At 39.5% G+C, this 21,752-nt stretch overlaps 3 protein-coding genes across 8 annotated transcripts; 1 reads left to right on the forward strand and 2 right to left on the reverse strand.

Annotated features, from left to right (window-relative positions):
- Nucleotides 1–6: 6 nt before the first annotated feature.
- LOC108062451 (uncharacterized) lies at nt 7–6,427 on the reverse strand. Its single transcript, XM_017149140.3, has 2 exons — nt 6,307–6,427; nt 7–958 (listed from the first exon to the last, which is right to left on the reverse strand). Exon 2 carries the CDS (start codon nt 946–948, stop codon nt 289–291), a length of 660 nt encoding a protein of 219 aa, XP_017004629.1. The 5' UTR covers nt 949–958; nt 6,307–6,427; the 3' UTR covers nt 7–288.
- Nucleotides 6,428–10,707: 4,280 nt separating this feature from the next.
- LOC108062428 (pre-mRNA-processing factor 40 homolog A-like) lies at nt 10,708–12,651 on the reverse strand. 2 transcript variants are annotated; one of them, XM_017149088.3, is made up of 4 exons: nt 12,430–12,651; nt 12,164–12,371; nt 11,689–11,961; nt 10,711–11,630 (listed from the first exon to the last, which is right to left on the reverse strand). In XM_017149088.3, the coding sequence occupies exons 1-4, from the start codon at nt 12,613–12,615 to the stop codon at nt 10,837–10,839; spliced, it is 1,461 nt and encodes a 486-aa protein (XP_017004577.2). In that variant the 5' UTR covers nt 12,616–12,651; the 3' UTR covers nt 10,711–10,836. The 2 variants fall into 2 exon arrangements, with proteins under 2 accessions (XP_070075269.1, XP_017004577.2); XM_070219168.1 differs by lacking the exon at nt 12,430–12,651 and having other exon boundaries at nt 10,708–11,630; nt 12,107–12,241.
- Nucleotides 12,652–13,362: 711 nt separating this feature from the next.
- Nucleotides 13,363–21,432, forward strand: Gr28b (Gustatory receptor 28b). 5 transcript variants are annotated; one of them, XM_017149098.3, is made up of 3 exons: nt 13,363–14,031; nt 20,499–21,059; nt 21,123–21,432. In XM_017149098.3, the coding sequence occupies exons 1-3, from the start codon at nt 13,363–13,365 to the stop codon at nt 21,249–21,251; spliced, it is 1,359 nt and encodes a 452-aa protein (XP_017004587.2). In that variant the 3' UTR covers nt 21,252–21,432. The 5 variants fall into 5 exon arrangements, with proteins under 5 accessions (XP_017004587.2, XP_017004589.2, XP_017004586.2 ...); XM_017149100.3 differs by lacking the exon at nt 13,363–14,031 and adding an exon at nt 15,156–15,797; XM_017149097.3 differs by lacking the exon at nt 13,363–14,031 and adding an exon at nt 17,044–17,766.
- Nucleotides 21,433–21,752: the final 320 nt, after the last annotated feature.

Raw genomic sequence — 21,752 nt, forward strand, 5'->3', positions numbered from 1 at the left:
TTACTGTTGGGTTCAATTTGTATTTATTAACAATTTTTTAAAATTATTTAACAATTTTGCTCATCATGCGCGGATCGACACAGAAATATGTTATTACAAATTTTGCTTATAGAAATTTTGCTGCGAACTAAACCGAACAAACGAATGTTAGGCGTTTTGGAAGCCATCAATGTTGGATTGAACAGTCAATGAGTCAAACAATCAATCAATCAACCAATCAATGTTCCGTTTAAGGCTACATAAATATGTAAATTTTAATCATCTCCTTCTGGCTTAGGCTAGTTAGAATTACAAGCGGACATTGGGATTCCGGGAGCGGACGAAGTTCAGCAGCTCGTCGGAGTCCTCGCACACGAATGGCTTGATGTGATGACAGGCCACGTCGTGCCACTTGATGCCATCGTTGTAGAAGTTGTTCAGGATGGACAGGCAGCTCTCGTCGTTGCCCTGGGCAGCCTCCCGGTTATCGGGCTGCGCCTGCTGGTATCCGCCCGTGGCCGACCAATCTCCGGTGTTCCTCTGCGAGGTGGGTCCAATCTTAGCCCCCGATCCCGACCAGAACCATCCGTTCTCGTTGGGCGGCTGCAGATCGGGTCTGTCGCAGCCGGCAAAGTTGCACTTCCTGCCCGAGGTCCAGATATATCGCACATTGCCCCTGGCGATCCGCTGCTTCACAAAGTCATTCTCCTGCGGCGTCTCCAGGGAAACGGCGTCCATGCAGTGGCGACGGCAGATGTTCCTCGCGTCCAGCCAATCAACCTCCAAACTGCGAGTGGGAGCATGCTCCCAGCTGAAGAAGTACGAGTGGGACACGCCCCGGGCATCTCGGTAACTGGCATGGCGCACCCGGTTGGCACAACTTCTCGGATCGGGAAGGGCCAGGCGACGCTGGGCCAGCGCCACGGTGGCACTCAAAGCCAGCAACAGCAGTGCACGCAGCACAGACATATTTGGATAGCTGAGAAAAAGAATGGAAAAGTTAATTAATTTTGTTCGATTCGCAAAGTTCATTTGTTTATTTCATCGTTTAAATAATCTCCGATTTTGAAATAATATCAGTTGTTAATCTCAAGAAATTCTTCACAACTTAAACTACAAATTTTAAAAATTATTTTTATAGAACAGAGGATTAATTATAGACACCGTGTTATAGCCACCAATTACACCAGCAGACCTGTTTGAATTTCTGACAAATCCAGAGTAGCCTAACCCCCAAAGTTTGGCCTAAAACTGATTTAAAATCAAACTCTGACTAGGCTTGGATCTGATTTGCCCCACCCATTGCATTTCCGCTTGGATGAGTCGCTGGGTTTTATGCAAAATCACTGATTGGAAATGCTTTGCATCGATTTTGATCAATTTTGAGTGTATTTTGTATATGGAATTTGTCGCTTACAATTGTCATTTTGCACAATTTGATTCCATTTCGGCTAATTAAGTAGTTTTCCATTTCGGCGAGAGGCCTTCAACCTGGTTTCTATTTCGTAACGTGAGAACAACTGACTTTTATTTCGCCCAGCAACAGGGAGAGATCTTTTAACTTGTACCTATGCAAATAAGCTTATTGTTTTATATCGGAACATAAAAACCATGAAAATTGTATGCAAATTTTTTGATGTGTTCATTGATGTGCGACTGGTTCTGGTTATGAGCCACTTGGTAAGTAATCAAAATTACATCTTATGTAAATTGTCTGCTTGCAATTAGATCCGGATTTAAATTGGCTGATCTAAGCTGGGGTTCCATTTTATTGGGAATGGCTGAAACGCGTGCTGGGCTTTGTCTATTGAGTACAAAAAAAAGTTAATTATCGTTAACTAACCAAAGCAAATTGCAAATTAGTGGAAATAAATTGTTGATTGAAAAGCTCATACAGTTGAAGGAAAAATTGTCAAAGTAAAAGATTTTTGGTAAAATAAAAAAAAAACAAAATACTTTTAAATGATCTTCTATTTTTTTCCGAATAAGAAAATCCTTTTTTTTTAATTCTTTAAAGGTATACTTAAAATATTCATGGCTTTTTTCCCTACTGAAAGTCAATAGGAGACACAGTGACCTCAAAAAAATTACCAAACCGTAACTGACCTAGCCCAAAAACCTGACCTATCCAACGCCAAGAAACTCCAAGTCCCCACGCACACTCGGCAACAGTCTGGAACATGCATATATGGCCATTAGTTAGTCAGAGACATTCCAGTACTCCGGCGTTTCTAGCTCAGCTGAAGCCCAGAGTTTGTCTTGTGCATACCAAACTAATAAATACTCGCAGTTAATGGAGAAAGTTGCCCGAGTTCGGGGCTCTGAGGCCCCGACCATGGTCATGCATTACACATGTGTATATTGGTGGGTCTTTCGGTCTCTGGTCAATATTCGAAACTCTTCCGCCTGATAACACTTTTGGCCTGGGCCTTTGTTTTGGCCACGCGCAATTGCATGTTTTTTTCCCCGTTTTTTTACGGCTAGTAAATTTTGTAATTTGAATTTCCGTTGCCTCATTTGCTCTTCCTACTTAAAGCACCACCAATACGTTTGGCATATGACAGGCTTGTTCATCTTGCCAGCTAATTGCCGTGGGTAAGGGCATTGGCAGCTGGTGAAATATTTCCGAACCAATTGTCTTCACCTCTTCTTTCGGGCACTTGCTCCCAAGTAGCTCATTTTGTCTCATTTTTGTTTGCCTTTTGATTTTTTTGTATTTTGTGGCTTGTTTTCTTTTCTTATGCAATACTGGCTTTATTGAACATTTCAATGGAGGCACTTGTAAATATAAATTGTGGGAGAAAGGCATTTATTTTTTGTTTCTTTTGGCGGCTAAATGACTAATGATGATTTTAGGCTTCACCTGAGCGGCGTGCAAAAAGCAACCTTCAAAACGTGCTCAATAACCAAATAAATATTACAAAATAGCAGCAGCAAAAAGCAGTCAAAATCTTTGAAAGATGTTTTTCTAAGCACACTATCGTGCGCACATCTGTGCAACATTCCGAATCCGAATAGTTAGATAATTAATTCCAAGCCACTTGTGCTGACTACGTGGTTGCATCTGCTAAACATTTTTATTTTTATTTTTTTGTACCCCTTCCACCTGCTGTACTCACCACCCCCCAACATGGCAATTAATCTCCGGCTTATACATTACATTTTACAGCGGTCTCTGCATGACTCTAAGCAACTGGTTTTCCTCTGGATTTTTCTTCTTACATGGCAAACAGATTTTATTTATGTATCACGCGCCTCGAGCATTTTTGGAGGTAAAGTAAATTTGTAAAAAATTGTCATTAGCTGCGAGGAGCGGAACAGGTGTCTAAATCTTATGAACCGGAGTTATATGGTTAAAAATAGTCAATTAAGTATTTCTACATTATTGGCGGAGAAGCTCGATGAAGGCGGCTGGTTTTTAATTTAATAAAATTTTACGTTTTCACAGTTTTAAGTAAGATGAATATATGAAAAAACGATTCATTCAAAAATGATAAGATTAAAGAATTTACAAGGCAGATCATAGCATTTCCTAAAATATTTGTTTGCAACTTATGATAGGGAAGAAAATTAAATTTACGATGAGTTTTTAGAAGTTTATGCCTTTTAAGTTAATTATAGACTCAATCCTTAACTCCCTTTACCATCTTGAAACCCCTTCTATTTAATTAGAACTACCTAGATCTTTGTCATTTCCTGTTAATTAGAAATCAATCGATAAGCAGACGTTTCTCCAGAGAAAATATCGAGAAACTTGCACTTGCAGCTTGTTTGTAGAACGAAGCCGAAGACCAAGACGAGTTTCTGCTTTTTAAGCACCACCTCATGGATCTGCGATGACAGTAATTATAAAGAAGACGGATTTGCCAGCTGCAATACCCACTTGATAACTTGTTGCAACAACAACCCACCTTTGGGTATCTAGATAGCTCGCTTCTGATGCCGTCGAGGTCTCTTTTTAGTACTAATTAGAATGTTTGGGTCTACCGTCGATGTTGCGCCATCTGTGCATCTGTGGGTCAACCACTTTGACCTCTTTTCGCGGAGTTACCGCAGAAAAAGGGAGCAGGATGCTGCCGTTATGAAAGTTGCAGGCGGATGCGACTACTTAATTGCCTGGTCTCGGTCTGGTCTTGGCCAGATCTGGCTGGTCTCGTCTTGGCCCCAAGCTGAAGATGAAGAAGCAGCCGCTGGCCAAGAGTAAACAATATGCAGAAAAACTGGACGGCCTGTAGAAGAAAGTCTGTCAACTGTGGCCAGTTTCAGACCACCAGACCGACCGACCGACCAACAGACCACAGACAGGCAGAAGGAGCGTTACTTTTACTGGTCAGCAGGCGGCAGGCAGGCAGCACCTGCAGCTTACTGGTTTTCTCGGATGAGCAAAACACCGAACACTGAAATTCCACAGACAGTGCAGCGCTGGAAACAATAACAATGAAGCGAAATGATAGTGAAAATGGTCATGTTTCTTCTTTCAGTTTTTGGTCATCACATAAAATCGTATTTATATGTGCAGGCCATATCAATAAATACTGACAGCGCGTCAGGTGGATATGGGAGCAGGGAATGGTGGGGTTTGGTGAGAGGTTCAAGTGGAATCTTCTCAATTGTCTGGGCCCATCTTCACTTTCATCTCTGGAAATGGCGCTAATGAGTTGCTCAAATTTTTTGCCTTGGCCAGGTAAATAAACAAACCAGCGAGTGGAAAGGGGAAACTAAAATGCTTTGAGAAAGAAGCAGAATCTTGGTGTGCCTCTTCTAACTATCGAAAAATTATAAACAAATATGAAATAGCTCACAAATTTATACAAAGTCTTCACTAAGTATTTATATAAATTTTAAAAAGGGTCTGTTAGCATTAACATTTTTTGAGAAGAAGATCATTTATCAATTTGGTATTTATAGTTTTCTAAAAACTATCATAAAAAAGTCTGAAATAATCTATTACTTGTAAAAAAATCTTGGTTACTCCCAAATTACTTTAATGATATCCACATTCCTTTAATATTGCACACCCTTTATTATAATCCCCACAATTAAAACGATTAAAAATTGAGGCTTCAAAGGTTGAGAACAGAAAGTCACCAAAAATTGGCATATGTAAAACCCGAATGGGGCGGAAAAGATACGCCCACTGGCGAAAAAACTTTCCTTTAAGCAGAATCCATCCAACAGAGTGACAGGAGGAGCCCAGAGAGATTTTTTTGTAAAGACTTTCCCGCATTCCGCGGAGATAAATTATTTTGTTGTCAATTGGAGACGGAATCGTGACTGGTGATTTCTACTGTGGAATTTTCACAGATTGCAGACCAAAAGTACGAGTCCTCCTCCGCAATTGCGATGAGGAACGGCATTGAAATTGTTTAACCATTGACCTGTCACAGCCGACTTTAAACAGCCACTCAAGTGAGGTCATTTCCAGTTGCAGCTGTAAAAAGGCCAAAGCGCCTCTTATCAAGTTTCTGTTATTGCTAGTCATAAAATATTATTGGCATGTTGGTTTTAGACTTTACGACCCGAATTCTGTGCAGTAGCCGCAGTAGCTCACAGCTGGCGCAGCCTGACATTTTGGCAATTACTGCCCGAATATTTGCATGCTGCTGGAAAATTAGATTTTCCACTCATTTGCACTGCCAACATATTGCGTAATCTTCTGCTTCACTGCATGACCCTGGGGGTGGCGAGTGGGCGGTTGTCAGCCGAAAAGCAGACCGAAATGAGGCCATAAATAAAGAAAAAACAACTCACTCATTGTTGGGTTAACTAACAACGTTTTTCACACTATTTACCATGTTCTTCAAACTGACAGAATGCAAAGTGACAGCATTAATTGTGGTAGGTCGGAACAGAGTTCTAGGAAAATGTGATTTGTCATCGTCAGACTGCAGTCTGTTTTAAGCGAAAAAATAAATATTTTAAAATAAATATTTTAAATTTAAATACTTTAAGTTTATGCGAAAACTTGAAACACAAAAATGGGAAATTTGAACTATAATAAATTTTATTATATTAATTTTGTTTTTAACTAAAAGAATCAACAATCTTTAAAAGTCTAGAAAACATAAATAGTTTTTGTATTTATTTAATTGAATGATAATCACAACTAAACCTATATTCTAGCACAAACTAAAAGAATATTTAATCATTAGTAATCTTATGGTTATTTTAAATTAAATTGACTTAACCAAAATTCTTGATGTATAATTGATCTCGTATTTTAAACTAAAAAGTTTGATTGCAAAATCACAAGTCTTGAAAAAAACTTAACACTTTTGTGCAGTCACTTGTCCTTAAAGGATATAGCCTGTGATGTGTGATAATCACCTTTTGATTGAAACGAACGACACGAACGGGGAACAGTACTGAAATCCAAGTTGTAGATATTGTTGTTGGGACAACCGCACGCAACGCTTCACTTTTACTAACTGAACGCAGTGACGATCTTGCCAGGGTTTATAACTTGGCCCCAAAAAGCCGAACAAACCAAAACGAGCAAAAACCGCCAGCGGTTCGATGTTCGAACGCGGCTCAAGCCGGGCTGGAGGCTTGGCTTAAACGAGTGATCGAGTGGGCTGCGGGTAAAGGTAAAAAAAATAGATGGCAGCCAATATGGCATAAACAGCGGGAGGCCTTTTAGCTGGAGATGAGCTCGGAATGCATTCGATGGCTAATTGAGTTAGTTGCAGCTACTGCTGCCATAAATGTGTCAGTCTGCTACTGGTTTGGAGTTTCGGTTTCGAGTGGAGTGCATCTTGCAGCTTCGAGCATGTTGGCACAGCAAGTTCGCTGTTTGAGTCTTTTGTTTTTTCTCTTTGGTAAAAAATAACAAATAAGTGTGAAAAAGGCAAAACTCATCGATAGCCGTTACAAGCTTTGTTTAAAGAAATGATTATGCATTTATGTTTGATTTTATTTTAATTGTCTTGAGCTAAGCCGAATTGCCCCCGGGGTTAAATTTAATTATTTAAGGTTTTTTTACATTTATGTAACAATTGAATATTTTTTGGACTCTCCGATACAAAGCAAAACGGTGTCAATAAAATCAATAGAGCTTAAATTGCTTCCGGCACAATTTGCTCATCATTAGCCAAAAGGTGTTGAAGAAGCGAGCAAAAAGGGCAGCATAAAGATAAACAACAACAAAAAATGGAAAAATAAATACAAGCTTAAAAAAAATGTTTAAATTGTTAAAAACGAATTTTAGCTGCCTTTGTGGGCCTACTCAGTTTGATTAATGAGATTTCTCGATTTGCCTAATGAGAGCACAAGAGATGAATTCATTAATTTTCATTGTGCTCGGCCCAATAATATTGCTAAATAATATTCGTTGTTATCTTAGTGTACACCTCCAATGCTGCGGCTGCTCAAGTTCACCCCTACAAGGCGAATCAGCTTCTGATCTGTTCCAAGTGTCCTCTCACGCACCTCGAGCTCATCTTCAAATTGCATTTTATACATACTCGTACATAAAACATCGAAATGTACCCGTTGTGAAGTCGTTCGGCAAATTAAATTTAATTGCATTTTCAGCGGTTGCGAAGTGCGGTAGAGTGCCAGCCAATAACTTCAAATCGATTCGATATCGCTTCAAATTTGCCGGGACACCAGTGCATCTTTTTTAAATACTCTTGACAAAGGTATAACGGACAAGGGGGTTTGTTGAGCTTACGACTACCGTCATTAATTCCAAAGCACCAAAGAATGCTATCTTGAGACAGCGAAAATATGATAGTAATTAAAGAGAAGCTTAAAGAGAAACCAAATGTCAATTTTAACACATCATTAGAAAAAACGAAGTAATAAACCTGTAAGCTTTTTTCATTAGAATAAATCATTAAAATTTAAATTTAACTAGATTTAAATGTTACTTCAAAAGAATTTAAATTTTTATGATGCAACATTTACAATAAAGACTTGGTAAATATATATTCTTAAAATTTTTTAACAAAAAACATTTGGTCCTTCAAATTGTTTGATTATTATTTGAAAAGGCCTTTTTAATTTCGAAGAATGTATGAATTAATAATACTATTGTTTTATTAATCCAGAGAGAGTAGTTTAGTGTATTTTTAGGTTCGGACCTCCATATTAAGCCTGCATTTCTTGATATTTGCTATGACTTTGAACGCATTTGTTTAAGTGATTTATGCATCCCAACATCCGATCTCAAAATCAGTCGAAGCAGCAGATGTGTGAAATCATTAAGTGTGAACAGCGGCAAACTCTGATCGCCATAATGATGGAGCCCCGAACTTGAACTTGAAGAACGCTGACTTGCAAAAGGCCGCCGCACAAAAAAGCAAACGAATCTGAAATATACACAATCCAAAAGGCATATCCATGGCTGTGGCTGCAATTAGATCTGCACTCCACTCCAAATGGGTTACCCAGAGGCGAGCAACAATTAAAAATGGGTCTCGCTAGCGGAGCAACAATAAAAATTAAAACTCCGCTTACCATGAAGTTAAGTACGAGAGACCTTAGGCGTCATGGATATACATACATTGTAGTATCCACATTCATAGATACAAACGCACGAGATGTTGATATTTTTTGGCCCTCGGCTGATGCTCACGATCGGTGTGGGATTGTAACAATTTTCCATTGCCTGCAATTCCACTTTCCTCTGCCACATATTTCACAAAATTGGCAAAATCCCACGCAGCCACATACTCATAATTGGGTCGCTTAATCTATCATTTGACATCTCCCATCCGCGATCCCCGCCGCCTTCAGACAACTTTTTAATTACAATTGGGCTCATTGTTTGAGCTTTTTGTGGTTACGCAACATTCGCATTGCGTGGCGATTGCCAAAGGAAAGTTATCATTAGATTGACATAAAAACTCTTTATCGGCCTGATTGCGAGCGGCTCAAGAAATGTTTGGCCTTACAAAATGGGTTTGTTTTTGTAATATTTGCGAAGCTTAAGTGCGATGTTTCCTTTTCAAATAACGTACAAATTACAATTAATGCGTTATAAACGAAGAAGGTTATTTTAGAGGTTGCCCAGTTGGTTACAATTTACTGTACAATTTTTTTTATCATTTCTTAAGACAGCTTAAATTTCATTCAAATCGCAATTAAAATATGTAGGCTACTATTTATAATTTACTCCCTAAAACTTTAAATTTTTTGTATTAACTAAATATGTTAAATGATAAATTTTGGAATAAACTAAATTAAAACTGGTAATAATTTTTTTATCCTGCCAAATAATATTTTACTTTTTTAGAAGTCATGAAATGGACTTTAAATGTCTGTTTCGCTACATTCAAAAAATTAGGGGTTTAAAGGTTAATTTAAAATAGAACAAGAAAATAAGCAGAAAATATAAAAACTTATTTCTTCAATTCCAAAAACAACCACTTAATTAAGGCATTCTGGACAATAATTAAACATATATTTCTCATGGACAGGTGGGATACAAAAAATTGGATGGTGTTTAAAAAGAAGTGCGGGCACAAAGCGTAAACAATGATAAATTACAATAACATAACATAATAAACTTTGGGCGCTGATGCTAATTAACTTCTTTTTCCCTCGTCGAATATACATAGATTTCGATGGTTCACCACGTTTGCATACAAGATATACGTATGAATATCTGAGGTTACCATAACCCAGTGACTGACTTTGAGTGTTTACCGCATCACGTGGCGTCGGCACCTTGGGTTCTGTAACTCATCGTCTCTCCATCGCCAAAAACCAACATCTATTTCGCCACTATTTGGTGGCCAAAATGTCAGAGGTTTCTGCGCGGCTTTGTGGATTCGGTCAACTGACGATTATCCAAAGCATTTTCCGCCATCAACAATTATTTATTTCATTTATATATGGTTATAAGTATTTTTGGGTCGGTCTTTTTATTGTCAATTGAGGAAGCCTTCAACGTTTTTGGCCCTGAAATAAATTCGCATCACATCGCTTGGAATTTAAAATTGTTCAAATAATTGTTTGGTTTCAGTTTTGGTCAAGGAAAAGGTTTACTTTGTTTTGTTTTTTATACTTAATTTTGGACAATATTTATTTGGGTGAACGAATGCGGTCTTTGTTTTCGTTAAATTAAATAAATAATTGGATTTTATTTTAGGCTTATAAGAGGATAAGATAAAAAATATTTGCCTCTTTTTTCTTTTCAACATTCAATGCATAAAAAATAATCTCACTTAGACGTAAAGTTATTCCGTTTTTTTTTTGCATCTTTAAATGAGTAAGAAATCGCTGTTTGCTGCGACCCCTTTTCCTTCTTTTTTTATCACTCAGATTTATATATTTTACTTGCAAATTCCAACTTTCGTATATACACGTACTTTTCCACGAAAAACTAAGTGCTACATTGCGTTGCACGTGTGAAAAATAAACAAACAAGCTGGGTGGCTTCTTAAAATGCATTTTATTTAACGTCGGCGCCATTGTCATCCGAAAGCGAACCCAAAGACAGCACTTTTGGGGAGACTTAACCAAGGCAGAGACTCTGTTATTGTTTCGACTGCGGCTTGTTGATGTGTTGTTGGCCAAATGGTGCGACAAAAATTCTGAGCCAGACACATGATTTGTTGCACTGAGGCACGATGTTGGGCTGAGAGCTTGGAACTGGGAGCTCATTAGGCCGGGGGGAGATTATGCAATCTCGTTTGCATTGTTCAGTTTGCTGGCAGCAGATGAAGATGATGGCAGCACTAGTTAAACTCATCTTCTTGTTTGGATTTCGTTTTGCCCAGCTTTAATAATGTGGATTTCTGTCGGCATTTTAGTTTAGGTTTATATTTATATATTCTAATACATTTCACAATACAGATTCATAATACATTTTGTTCAGTTTCGCGTGTATTTAATGTATTAAATGGTCATTTAGTTGGGATCCTGCTGCTTGTTAAGAATCTTCTTTTTCTTGGCCGGTGAATGCGGGTTGGAGTCATCCTGCTGGATTTCCTTGACACCGAGTGGCTGGTTATTAACCGATTTTGACTGGGAACATGCTCGCTTCGACTTATCCACTTCCACCTGTTCGTTCTTCATTTCCGATTTCGAATCAGATCGCACTCGATTGGCGTCCTTTTTGTTTTGCCACCACTGCATCACTGAATCTTCGCTTTCCCTTATAAAGTCCTGCCAGATCTTTTTCAAGCCAATTTCTTTTTCGTACAACTCAAAGTCTTTCATGTCTTCCACAAGTTTCTTGGCATCTTCATAGGATGCGGCTACTGAGACATCGGCCTTCAGCCACTTGACCTTGACCTTATATTCAAAATTTCGCAAACGTCTTATTTCATTCTTCTCCCGTTGGGCTACATGGAACACACAGCTCTGGTATATATCCCGCCGTTGCGGTTCCGGAACCTCCATCCATGTTGGAGTTTCGGCAAATGTCTCTTCGCATTGGGTGTACGTCATCCGTGAGTTTATCTTGGACATCAGAAACTGCACCAGCTCTTCCCCCTGCTGTCGCGTTTTGTATTCATTGAAGATCTTCTTGCGTCCCTGGAGGTTCCTGAACTTTGAATATCGCGGATCTTTTGAGATGATCGCCACACACTGGTTCCAGTCGGCATTCGAAGGCACGTTGAGGCTTACAAGCAGCCATGTAAAACAATCTATGGACTGTTGATTCTCCTTAAGCGCCACCGAATTTTCCATATTTTTAGCTAGAAGAGATTGTGGGAATTATCTAGCGGAAACTAAAAGTTCAATGGCCGCTTTTACCCTTCTGTGGTAAGGTGGATGGATCTGCTTGATCCGAGGCGGAGTTCTCGTTTATCCTGCGCTCTGTGTCCTCGTTCGTCCTTAGTGTCACTTCAACATTGATTGACTTCCCGGGCTCTTTGACTTTATTGTAATGATTCTGATTCTCTTCATTCCGCCTTAAATAAGGTTCAGGGACTTCTTCCTCCAGATACCAAGGCCTCCATAGTTCCATTGCTAGCGTTGCCAGGGTCGACGTATTAGGTAAAGTAGTAGATTCTCCTGATCCGGATTCTAAATAAATATATGAAAAATAACCAGAGGTTAGGAGTGCGATTTTCTTTTTCTTATTTGACAATTCTAACAGCAACTGTAAGAACTGTTGTGAAATCTTTAAAACATATAATTCTACAATTCTAAATATTTTGCAAATATGTACCTAAGGAATTCAGAGAATGGACAATTCTCATGAATATGGCTGCTTAAGTGTACATACGTTGGGTACCCAGGGCATTAGGAGTAGATTTTGAGGATCCAGCCGTGGGAATCTCAAATGTTGTGGGCAGGCTGGGTAAGTCAACACTGCTGCTCGATGGCGGCATCTGCTGATCCTGCTCCAACGGATTCGACGAAGTAATATGCCCTTGGCGTGATGAAGTGATGCTGGGGTCCAGCTGAAACTCCGGATGGTCTTGAGAAGAGGCCTGAAAAGATTTTTGCTTTGTAGTTTAACGACGCATTATGACCTTATCACATGTTCACCTTTCTGCGCACCACTTTCGTTTTATTTGGTTCAATCTGGCAATCAGTATCCGGAAGTTGAGAGAGTTGCCTGAGTGCCAGTGCTCTCTCCTCCTTTGTCTCCTTCCCAAAAACCCATCTATTCCCGTTCGACGTTCTTGGTAATGGAGACCTCAGCTCCGGACCAACATACAATTCCTTCGGCATTTCTTGCGCTTTCCTTGACACTTTCCACAATGGCGTCTGTACTTTTACGATCAGTGGTGCAAGTAAACTATCGATATAACATCGATATACATAGCTGAGGGAAACCAATAACTAGGGTATTCCCAAAATCGTACAGTTTCGATAGGGCTCAGATCATTATCCGAAAGTTACAAGTTTTAGGTCATATTGCTATTTGGGAGGAATATTTAATAAGACAAGTGCCAAAGCGATATTCGCCAAATATTTTCTATAGAGTATGTTTCCAACAAAAAGCAGTGATGAGATTATTGTTTAACGGAACCTTTGAAACTTAAGTTTATTTATTTTTAAGTGAACGCTTGTGTTCCTTTTTTAAAAAGGAGGAAACGGAAAGCGAGAATTATTTTGTAAAAAATCTTAATAGATTGCAATTGGAATATAACATTATGTAATGCTTTCGTAAAACACCTTCAGGACTCTTTCGTGACTATTATGTTCTAACCTTTCAAACATGTGTGTAATGGTTTACGTCCATATCCCTTCATTTACTAGGTAATTACCTGACCAAATCGAGATTAGGAAATGATTCCATCGCCTCGTTGTTAGATATCAATTGATGAAATTCCAATTGTACCTGTTGCCATGGTTGAGCAAACAACGGCAATTACCATATCGCTTCAATTTAATCTGCGATAAGGACTGCACTTCAGCGAAATGGCTCAACCTCAATTAAGCGAGAAGGAAATGTAATTTATTCGGATTTTAGCTATGATCCGCTACGGAGTGGACACTTTTCGCGGGTTCCGAGGTCGACTGCGCTATTGGCTGAGTGCCCGGGATTGCTATGGTTCCATTTCCCTGATGGTGGCCCTTGCGTTCGCCCTTGGAATCACGCCGTATTTGGTAAGGCGAAGTTCGCAGGGCGAAAGTTCCTTGGAGCAATCTTGGTATGGATTCGTAAATGCCATTTCCCGCTGGCTGCTGCTCGCCTATTGCTACAGCTACATCAACATGAGTAACGAGAGCTTAATTGGCTACTTTATGAAGAATCATGTGTCCCAGATTAGCACCAAACTCCACGACATCGGAGGCATAGTAGTGGCCATATTTACCTTCATCATCCCGCTGCTCCTGCGAAAACACTTTCTAAGATCTGTGAAGACTATGGTGCAAGTGGATCAACAACTAGAACGTTTACGAAGTCCCGTCAATTTCAACACAGTTGTCGGCCAGGTTGTCCTGGTCGTATCAGCGGTCGTTCTCGTGGATACCATCCTTCTGACCACCTGCCTAGTTTGCCTCTCCAAAATGGAGGTGTACGCCTCGTGGCAGCTGACCTTTATCATGGTCTACGAACTCATGTGCGTTTCCATCACCATCTGCATGTTCTGCCTGATGACGCGAACGGTCCAACGGAGGTTCACCTGTCTGCACAAGGTGAGTCATATTTTAAAATAATGTGTAATCGATATCGGCTAAAAAGTGAAAGGAAACTTGGTATTCGAAAAGTATGCAACAATATTTGTTTTAAAAAAATGTTCACACCAAATCCTCAATCCACCACTGAGTACGATAATAAATAACGGTAATCTAGGAATATTAAAAGTTTTAGAAAAAACTACACAAGTAATAACCTTATTTGAAGTATTTTTGCGTTTGTCTAATTTAATTAAACAGCACAAGTTAAGACAAACCTGATGTATTGGCACACACATCTGCCAATTCATCTGTAAGAAATATCCACTCACCCAATCATCATTCAACACCTGTCAATCAGAGTTCCCAGTACACAAGACGCAGAACTGAATGGAGAAATCTGATCAGCTTATGGCAAAGGCAATGGCCAGGAACCACTCCCCCTTTGGTATCCTTCACCTTCATTTCCATACCATATCCACCCATCGATTGTGACCAGATATGCGATTACTCGAGTGTCTCTTGATAATGAAGATAATGAATTACCCGTCACGAAGCAAACTCACATGAATACTCACACCCTCGCGGGGCTGATATCTTTATGGTCTAAACAACTGAATTAAATTCAAGGCATCAAGGACACGGTGATGCTGATTTAGATGGTTTATTTGTTGGTAGGAAAGATTTTTAGCCATTTCCTTCTACATTTTTGTAATATTTACGAATTTTAATATCAAACTTCTGTCGTTCTCAATAAAATAAATTAAAGGGAATATAAATCCAAAGTAAATCAGTTTTCTAAAATACTCCTTTGCCATCACTGGCAGCTTGACAGAGTGAGAAAACGATAACACTTGTTGCCATAGCCTGCCACTTGTTGTTGTGAATCCTAGACAACACGATAATGAGCTTTCGCCAGCCGGCATTTCTTTTTTATATCCCTCTTTTTAGCCCACTTCACTCGACTCCTCCTTCGTCCCTTTATTATCCTTCAGCTCACTTCGTTTGCATCCGTCGCCCAGCAGTCGCTGTTTTCCCTTTTGGCCAGCCAGTTCGCGCTGACACTTTCATTCGAACGGTTGTGCGATTCGCTTGGCTCCGTTTTCATTTCCGCTTCCGGTGTACATAAGTTCGATTTCATCGTTATGTCGGCGCTACGTCGGGTGCGCAAATACTTTATATCGTCACAGGTCTACGAGGCACTGCGTCCTCTGTTCTTTCTAACTTTTCTATACGGACTAACGCCTTTCCATGTGGTTCGTCGGAAAATGGGAGAGTCCTACTTGAAAATGTCCTGTTTCGGCGTCTTTAACATCTTCATATACATCTGCCTTTGCGGATTCTGCTATATTTCATCGTTGAGACAGGGAGAATCCATTGTGGGTTACTTTTTCCGCACTGAGATCTCCACCGTGGGCGATCGTCTGCAGATCTTCAATGGCTTGATAGCTGGTGCTGTGATTTATACCTCGGCCATCCTAAAACGCTGCAAGCTTTTAGGCACCCTAACTATTCTGCACAGCTTGGATACGAACTTTTCGAACATCGGAATACGGGTGAAGTACTCGAGGATTTTTCGGTACTCTCTCCTGGTACTGATCTTCAAGCTCCTGATCCTGGGCGTTTATTTCGTGGGAGTCTTCCGGTTGCTCGTCTCGCTGGATGTCACACCCTCGTTCTGCGTTTGCATGACATTTTTCCTGCAACATTCGGTCGTCTCCATTGCGATTTGTTTGTTCTGCGTGATTGCCTTCAGTTTCGAGCGGCGCCTCAGTATCATCAATCAGGTGAGTGGGGGGCTGTTATCAGTTGTACGACCAACAAGTACAGGTAAATATTTACCTGCAGGTGGAGACAGCGTGTCTGGGATGCGTGACGGGGTTTCCAATGGGGGATTCGCTGCTATCATCGCCTTTATTACTCAAGCACAAATCAAGTGTGAAAATTAATTTATGTAAAACCATGGTTACACACAGGAGGGTCGAAGACATAATCGAACTAGATCGCTTGCCATGATTCCCTTTGACATATTTAGTAATTAAGTTTGCTTTTTGGAGGTGGGGCGAAAAACAAATAACAAAGCCTAGACTATTTGGTCAACAGGTCTGCGGCAAAGTGGATTATATTTCTTTATTAAGCAAGTCAATAGTTTTTTGGGAATAGCATACATTCAAATCGATTGCCTACTTCAAGGCATTTCTTTAAATTGTATTTTTTAGAAGCACATTTATATGCTTTTAGTTGTTACTAACTAACTAACCAACAAAAACAATTTTGTCTAAATTTCATATTTTAAAATAATAACCCATCTCTTAAACTTTAAAAGATGTAACACCTTTAAAGTAGACTTTAACTTGGTATTCACAAAAAAATGTATTCCATTTTTCCCTTGCATAAGTTGAACTTTCCCTTGAATAAGTTGAACATAAAATCATTCAAATTCCAAGGTTTTCTGCGAAATTTGCATAAATTCACAAACATATTGCTTTCTTTTACGCCTTCTTCAAATCAACTAAAGAACTCATTTGCCCCCCATAACCAATAAAACGAATGAGTAATTTTCGATGTCATTTTTGATGGCCTTAATTCTTACGCTTCTAACCAAATCTCATCTGCCAAAGGACCCGACATAATATCCTGCCGAACAATTGACATAAATTCATTTTCGGTAATTCATGGAAACCATGAAATTAATTAGGCTTATGCGACGGGCAGTATAAAAGTGGTCTCCAGTCATTCATTGATCTAAATAGAGACACGAAAAAATTCCCTTTTTGTGTGGGGAAATCGTTGGATTTCCCTGGGGAAATAATTCCCCAGCGGGTAACGCCATTAATTAAAATGCAACAGCTAAAGCTAATAGGTTAATGGTCGGAACATAAGCGGACAGCAGCTTGTCTAGACCTGTGCTGTACATATAAAAATGGGAAAATTATTTACTTTTCCGACCCCACCCGCAATGAGTCCTGGTAAAATGCAAATCATTTGCGGTCCCTGGCGTCAGTCGCCGGTTGAAGCTCAAGCGGAGCGGTCATGGATATAGAAACGGCCAAGGAAACGGTGGATCCCGCCGATACTCCGGACATAGAAGTGGGTTCTGGTCTATGCCAGCCCCTGCGCCGAAGATTTCGGCGGCTTTTTACCGCCAAATCGCTTTATGAGTGCCTCCGTCCGGTTTTCCATGTGACCTATATACACGGCCTCACATCCTTCTACATCAGCTGCGATAGCAAGACCGGCAAAAGGACCATCAAGAAAACCATTTTTGGCTACATTAACGGCACCATGCACATCGTTGTCTTTGTCTTCGCCTATAGCCTAACTATATACAACAATTGCGAGTCGGTGGCCAGCTATTTCTTTCGTTCACGCATCACCTACTTCGGGGATATGATGCAGATTGTGAGTGGCTTCATTGGAGTTACGGTCATATATTTGACGGCCTTTGTACCCAATCATCGATTGGAGAGGTGTCTGCAGAAGTTCCACACCATGGACTTGCAACTGCAGACGGTGGGAGTCAAGATCATGTACAGCAAGGTGCTGCGATTCAGCTATATGATCCTGATCTCCATGTTTTTGGTCAACGTCTTGTTCACGTGTGGCACCTTCTCGGTTCTGTACTCATCGCTAGTGGCGCCCACCTTGGCCCTGCACTTCACCTTCCTTATCCAGCACACGGTCATCGCCATAGCCATTGCGCTTTTCAGCTGCTTCACATATCTGGTCGAGATGCGACTGGTGATGGTCAATAAGGTAAGGTTATCTTAGTTATCCTTAAGAGCAGAACGCAGAAAAATTATTTTCTTTCTAGACATGATAGTAAATATCAGGAGTTTTATCTCTCCAAGCTAATAAAAATAATTTACTCTTCAACTAGGTAACGATAAAATGCATTTTATGATGTAGGGATTAATCTAAGCTAGGAAAACTATCTAGGCACCTATTTAAATTTATTTATATCAATAAATAATATTAATTTAATATAAATACCACCTAATTTATAGCATTTTGACTTGAACATAGAACCGAATACATAAAGTATTTAAACAAAGACTTATTTCAATAAATTACAGTAGTTCCATTTTCGTCTCTATTAAAAGTATTTAGACCATGGACGCTCTGTAGACTATAAACTTAATAGGTATCTATCTTTTTTACTGTTTAATTACTCGTTCAATAACTGAATAACTCCCAAAAGGAATAATTTCTCTAATAACGGCAAAGAAAAAATATTATCTCGACCCGTTTGGCCCGTCTTTAAACTGTTTTCAATTCCATTCAGTTAATTCCATTAAATTAATTAGCCCACACAAACACTGACCGTGAACCCGCCAGCTGGAATATAGCAATTCCCTCCTTATAATTTCATAAACACTGGAAGTCCGCAGAAACTGCCATTAAATGAGAACTTTGTCGGTGTGTGATGGACGGGTTTCCATTACCTGACCTGTCAGCGGCAAAAAGTAGACAATATTTAACGGCGGATGACGTTCAAGGTGTGGATCATAAATACTTTAAAAACCAATCACTGAGAACATTTTTGTGGTAAAGCTATAAAAGGAGCTTCTAATGGACTGCGAGGATTAGTTTCGCATTGGGTTGCAATGCAAGATAAATTTGGGGAGCTTAATTAAATAATATGTGAAATATTTTGTCAAATTTACGAAATGTCAAGTTATTGTCGCGAAATCTTTAGACCCCGAGATGCCTTTGGAGCCGAGCAAAGTTTACTTCTTTACACTTATCTGCTCGGTCTCACTCCCTTTCGTTTGACAGGTCAGGCAGGTGAAAGACAATTTCGACTTAGTAAATTCGGCTATCTGAATGCCTTTCTCCAGTTGAGTTTCTTTAGCTACTGCTTTTTGGCTGCCCTAATTGAACAGCAAAGTATTGTGGGCTACTTTTTCAAATCGGAAATATCTCAAATGGGTGACTCCCTGCAAAAGTTCATCGGAATGACTGGAATGTCAACGCTGTTCCTCTGCAGCAGCATTCGAGTCAGATTACTGATTCGTATTTGGGATCGTATATCCTCGATAGATGATCGACTCCTTAACTTGGGGGTATGCTTTAATTACGCTGCCATCATGCGATTGAGACACGCCCAAATCTTACTTATCAATGGCGTGCAATTGAGTTATTTGATAAGCTCTATCTGGATGCTGCTGCGAAACGATGTGAGACCCATTTACACAGCCGCCGTGGCATTCTATGTACCCCAAATATTTTTGCTAAGCATTGTGATGCTGTTTGGAGCTACTTTACATCGGCTGTGGCAGCATTTTGATGTTCTTAATCAGGTGGGTGACGTTAAAAGCCATATATATTTTATAATTATTATTTTTAAATGGTTTAAAAATAGTAATAGATGGTAGAATGACAAAGTTGTTGTATATCTATTCCATTCGTAATATCAAAAGAAATTAGTTTTTTGTCACTCATAAATAAATATCATCATAAGATCTTTAAAATTATATTATTATTGATTCCTAAGTATAAAAAAATTCTAAACTTTTATGTTAGTCAATTGGGACTATAATATCATCAAGCCGATTCCTCGACTAAGCCAACTAAGCCCCTTTAAAGCATTTTAAGCCCGTTTAATGGACCTGCACTAGCTCTTCAGATAATTAAAAATCGGCCATAAAGATTATTAACATTCTCCGTCGTTCTGTGAGTTTTTTCAATTCATTAGCGTTTCAAGATTCTTATCCCAATATCCGGATTCCATAACCACATTGGCTCATACTCATCACTCATACGCCATGTGGCTCTTTAAGCGAATGGTTGCAAAGTCGGGCAATCGTCCTCACGACGTGTACACCTGCTTTCGGTTGACTATATTCATGGCTCTCTGGCTTGGGATTGTTCCTTTTTACGTTACCACTTCTTCGGCGGGCAGGGGAAAACTAACAGCCTCGCATTTCGGCTACGTCAACATCATCACACGAATGGTCATATATTTGGGCAACTTTCTGTATAGTACCATCGATCGAGACTCGTTGATGTCCAACTTCTTCCTCACGGATATTTCCAATGTGATAGATGGATTGCAGAAGGTCAACGGAATGCTGGGGATATTTGCCATACTACTGATATCGCTCCTGAAGCGGGAAAAACTACTGGAAGTGCTGGCCATATTCGATGGACTGGAGACGGAGGCGTTTCCCCGGGTGGGCGTGGCACTGCATCAGGCTCCAGCTGCCAGGAAAATGAATCGATTGGTTATGAAATTGGTTGGCAGTATGATGACCTATATAACCTGTAGCTTCCTGATGATCAGTTTAAGGGATGCAGCCACATTTTCCATCTCTGCGGGGATTAGCTATTTTTCGCCACATTTTATAGTATGTGCCGTTTGTTTTCTGAGCGGAAATTTAATGATGAAATTGCGCATTTACCTTAGTGCGCTGAATAAGGTTAAGTAGGAAAGGAATATTTACAATTATGACACTAATATTTCTTGTTTTATATTCTCTTTAAAGGTCCTGAAAAATCTGGCCCATCAATGGGACTCTCGTACCCTCAAGGCAGTGACCCAAAAGCAGCGTTCCCTTCAGTGTCTTGATTCCTTTTCCATGTACACCATTGTTACAAAAGATCCGGCCGAGATAATACAGGAATCGATGGAGATCCACCACCTTATATGCGAGGCCGCAGCTACGGCCAACAAATATTTTACCTACCAACTGCTGACCATTATTTCCATAGCTTTTCTGATCATCGTTTTCGATGCGTACTATGTGCTGGAAACCCTGCTGGGCAAATCGAAACGAGAAAGTAAATTCAAAACCGTGGAATTTGTGACGTTTTTTTCCTGTCAAATGATCTTGTATCTGATCGCCATCGTTTCCATTGTCGAAGGAAGTAATCGCGCGATCAAAAAGAGCGAGAAAACAGGCGGAATAGTGCACTCTCTACTCAATAAAACCAAGAGTGCTGAGGTCAAGGAGAAGCTGCAGCAATTCTCCATGCAGTTGATGCACCTGAAAATTAATTTTACCGCAGCGGGACTATTTAACATTGATCGCACTTTGTATTTTACGGTAAGCTGTTATATTGCACATAAATTGAAGTGGCTTTCCTAATTCTCTTATCATTTACAACAGATCAGCGGAGCCTTGACCACGTATCTCATCATCTTGCTGCAGTTCACTTCCAATTCCCCAAGCAATGGCTATGGGAATGGCGGTTCCTGCTGCGAGACCTACAATAATATGACGAATCATACACTTTAGATGTGTTTTTAGTGTCATTACAATATGGGAAGCGATGGGGAGTCGATGGAGCCGGTGAAATGATATAAAATACGTCCAGCAGAATGTTTATTTTTTGTAAATGTTGTTATTGTTGTTGCTTTTAAAAAGTACTTACTGTCTGTGTGAATTAACAATTGAAAATAAATTTATAATCGTTTAATGAGTGTGTTTTTATTAGATATGTTGTCAGAGAAATATAAAATACAATTTACCTTTACTACTAACAGAAGTAAATGTTTCTTCATAAATAAAGGACAATTTAGGTCAATATATAAATCAGAATTTTTGCTGTAGGCTTTAAAGTAGTATTTATACATGTTATGCTATTATATATATTATTTGGGCCCGTTTAATCTACCTTATTTCAAAACTAGTTAATGTCATATTTTTATTAACACGAAACCCTTTTAAGCTGCCCATTAACTAATTAACAATAAATATCGTCTAACATTTTTGGCCTTCCAAGTGCTCACTTTTTTC

The sequence above is a fragment of the Drosophila takahashii genome, chromosome 2L (assembly GCF_030179915.1).
Source record: "Drosophila takahashii strain IR98-3 E-12201 chromosome 2L, DtakHiC1v2, whole genome shotgun sequence".
Taxonomy (NCBI): Eukaryota; Metazoa; Arthropoda; class Insecta; order Diptera; family Drosophilidae; genus Drosophila; species Drosophila takahashii.

What these genes read in the sequence shown, in the direction of transcription:
- LOC108062451 (XM_017149140.3), bottom strand. Translation starts at nt 948, where the DNA reads ATGTCTGTGCTGCGTGCACTGCTGTTGCTGGCTTTGAGTGCCACCGTG.
- LOC108062428 (XM_017149088.3), bottom strand. Translation starts at nt 12,615, where the DNA reads ATGCCGAAGGAATTGTATGTTGGTCCGGAGCTGAGGTCTCCATTACCA. An exon ending in TAATGCCCTGGGTACCCAAC is followed by an intron (nt 11,962 to 12,163) that starts GTATGTACACTT and finishes ATATTTATTTAG; the next exon opens with AATCCGGATCAGGAGAATCT. An exon ending in ATCCACCTTACCACAGAAGG is followed by an intron (nt 11,631 to 11,688) that starts GTAAAAGCGGCC and finishes AATCTCTTCTAG; the next exon opens with CTAAAAATATGGAAAATTCG.
- Gr28b (XM_017149097.3), top strand. Translation starts at nt 17,044, where the DNA reads ATGGATATAGAAACGGCCAAGGAAACGGTGGATCCCGCCGATACTCCG. An exon ending in GACTGGTGATGGTCAATAAG is followed by an intron (nt 17,767 to 20,498) that starts GTAAGGTTATCT and finishes TTCTCTTTAAAG; the next exon opens with GTCCTGAAAAATCTGGCCCA. An exon ending in ATCGCACTTTGTATTTTACG is followed by an intron (nt 21,060 to 21,122) that starts GTAAGCTGTTAT and finishes CATTTACAACAG; the next exon opens with ATCAGCGGAGCCTTGACCAC.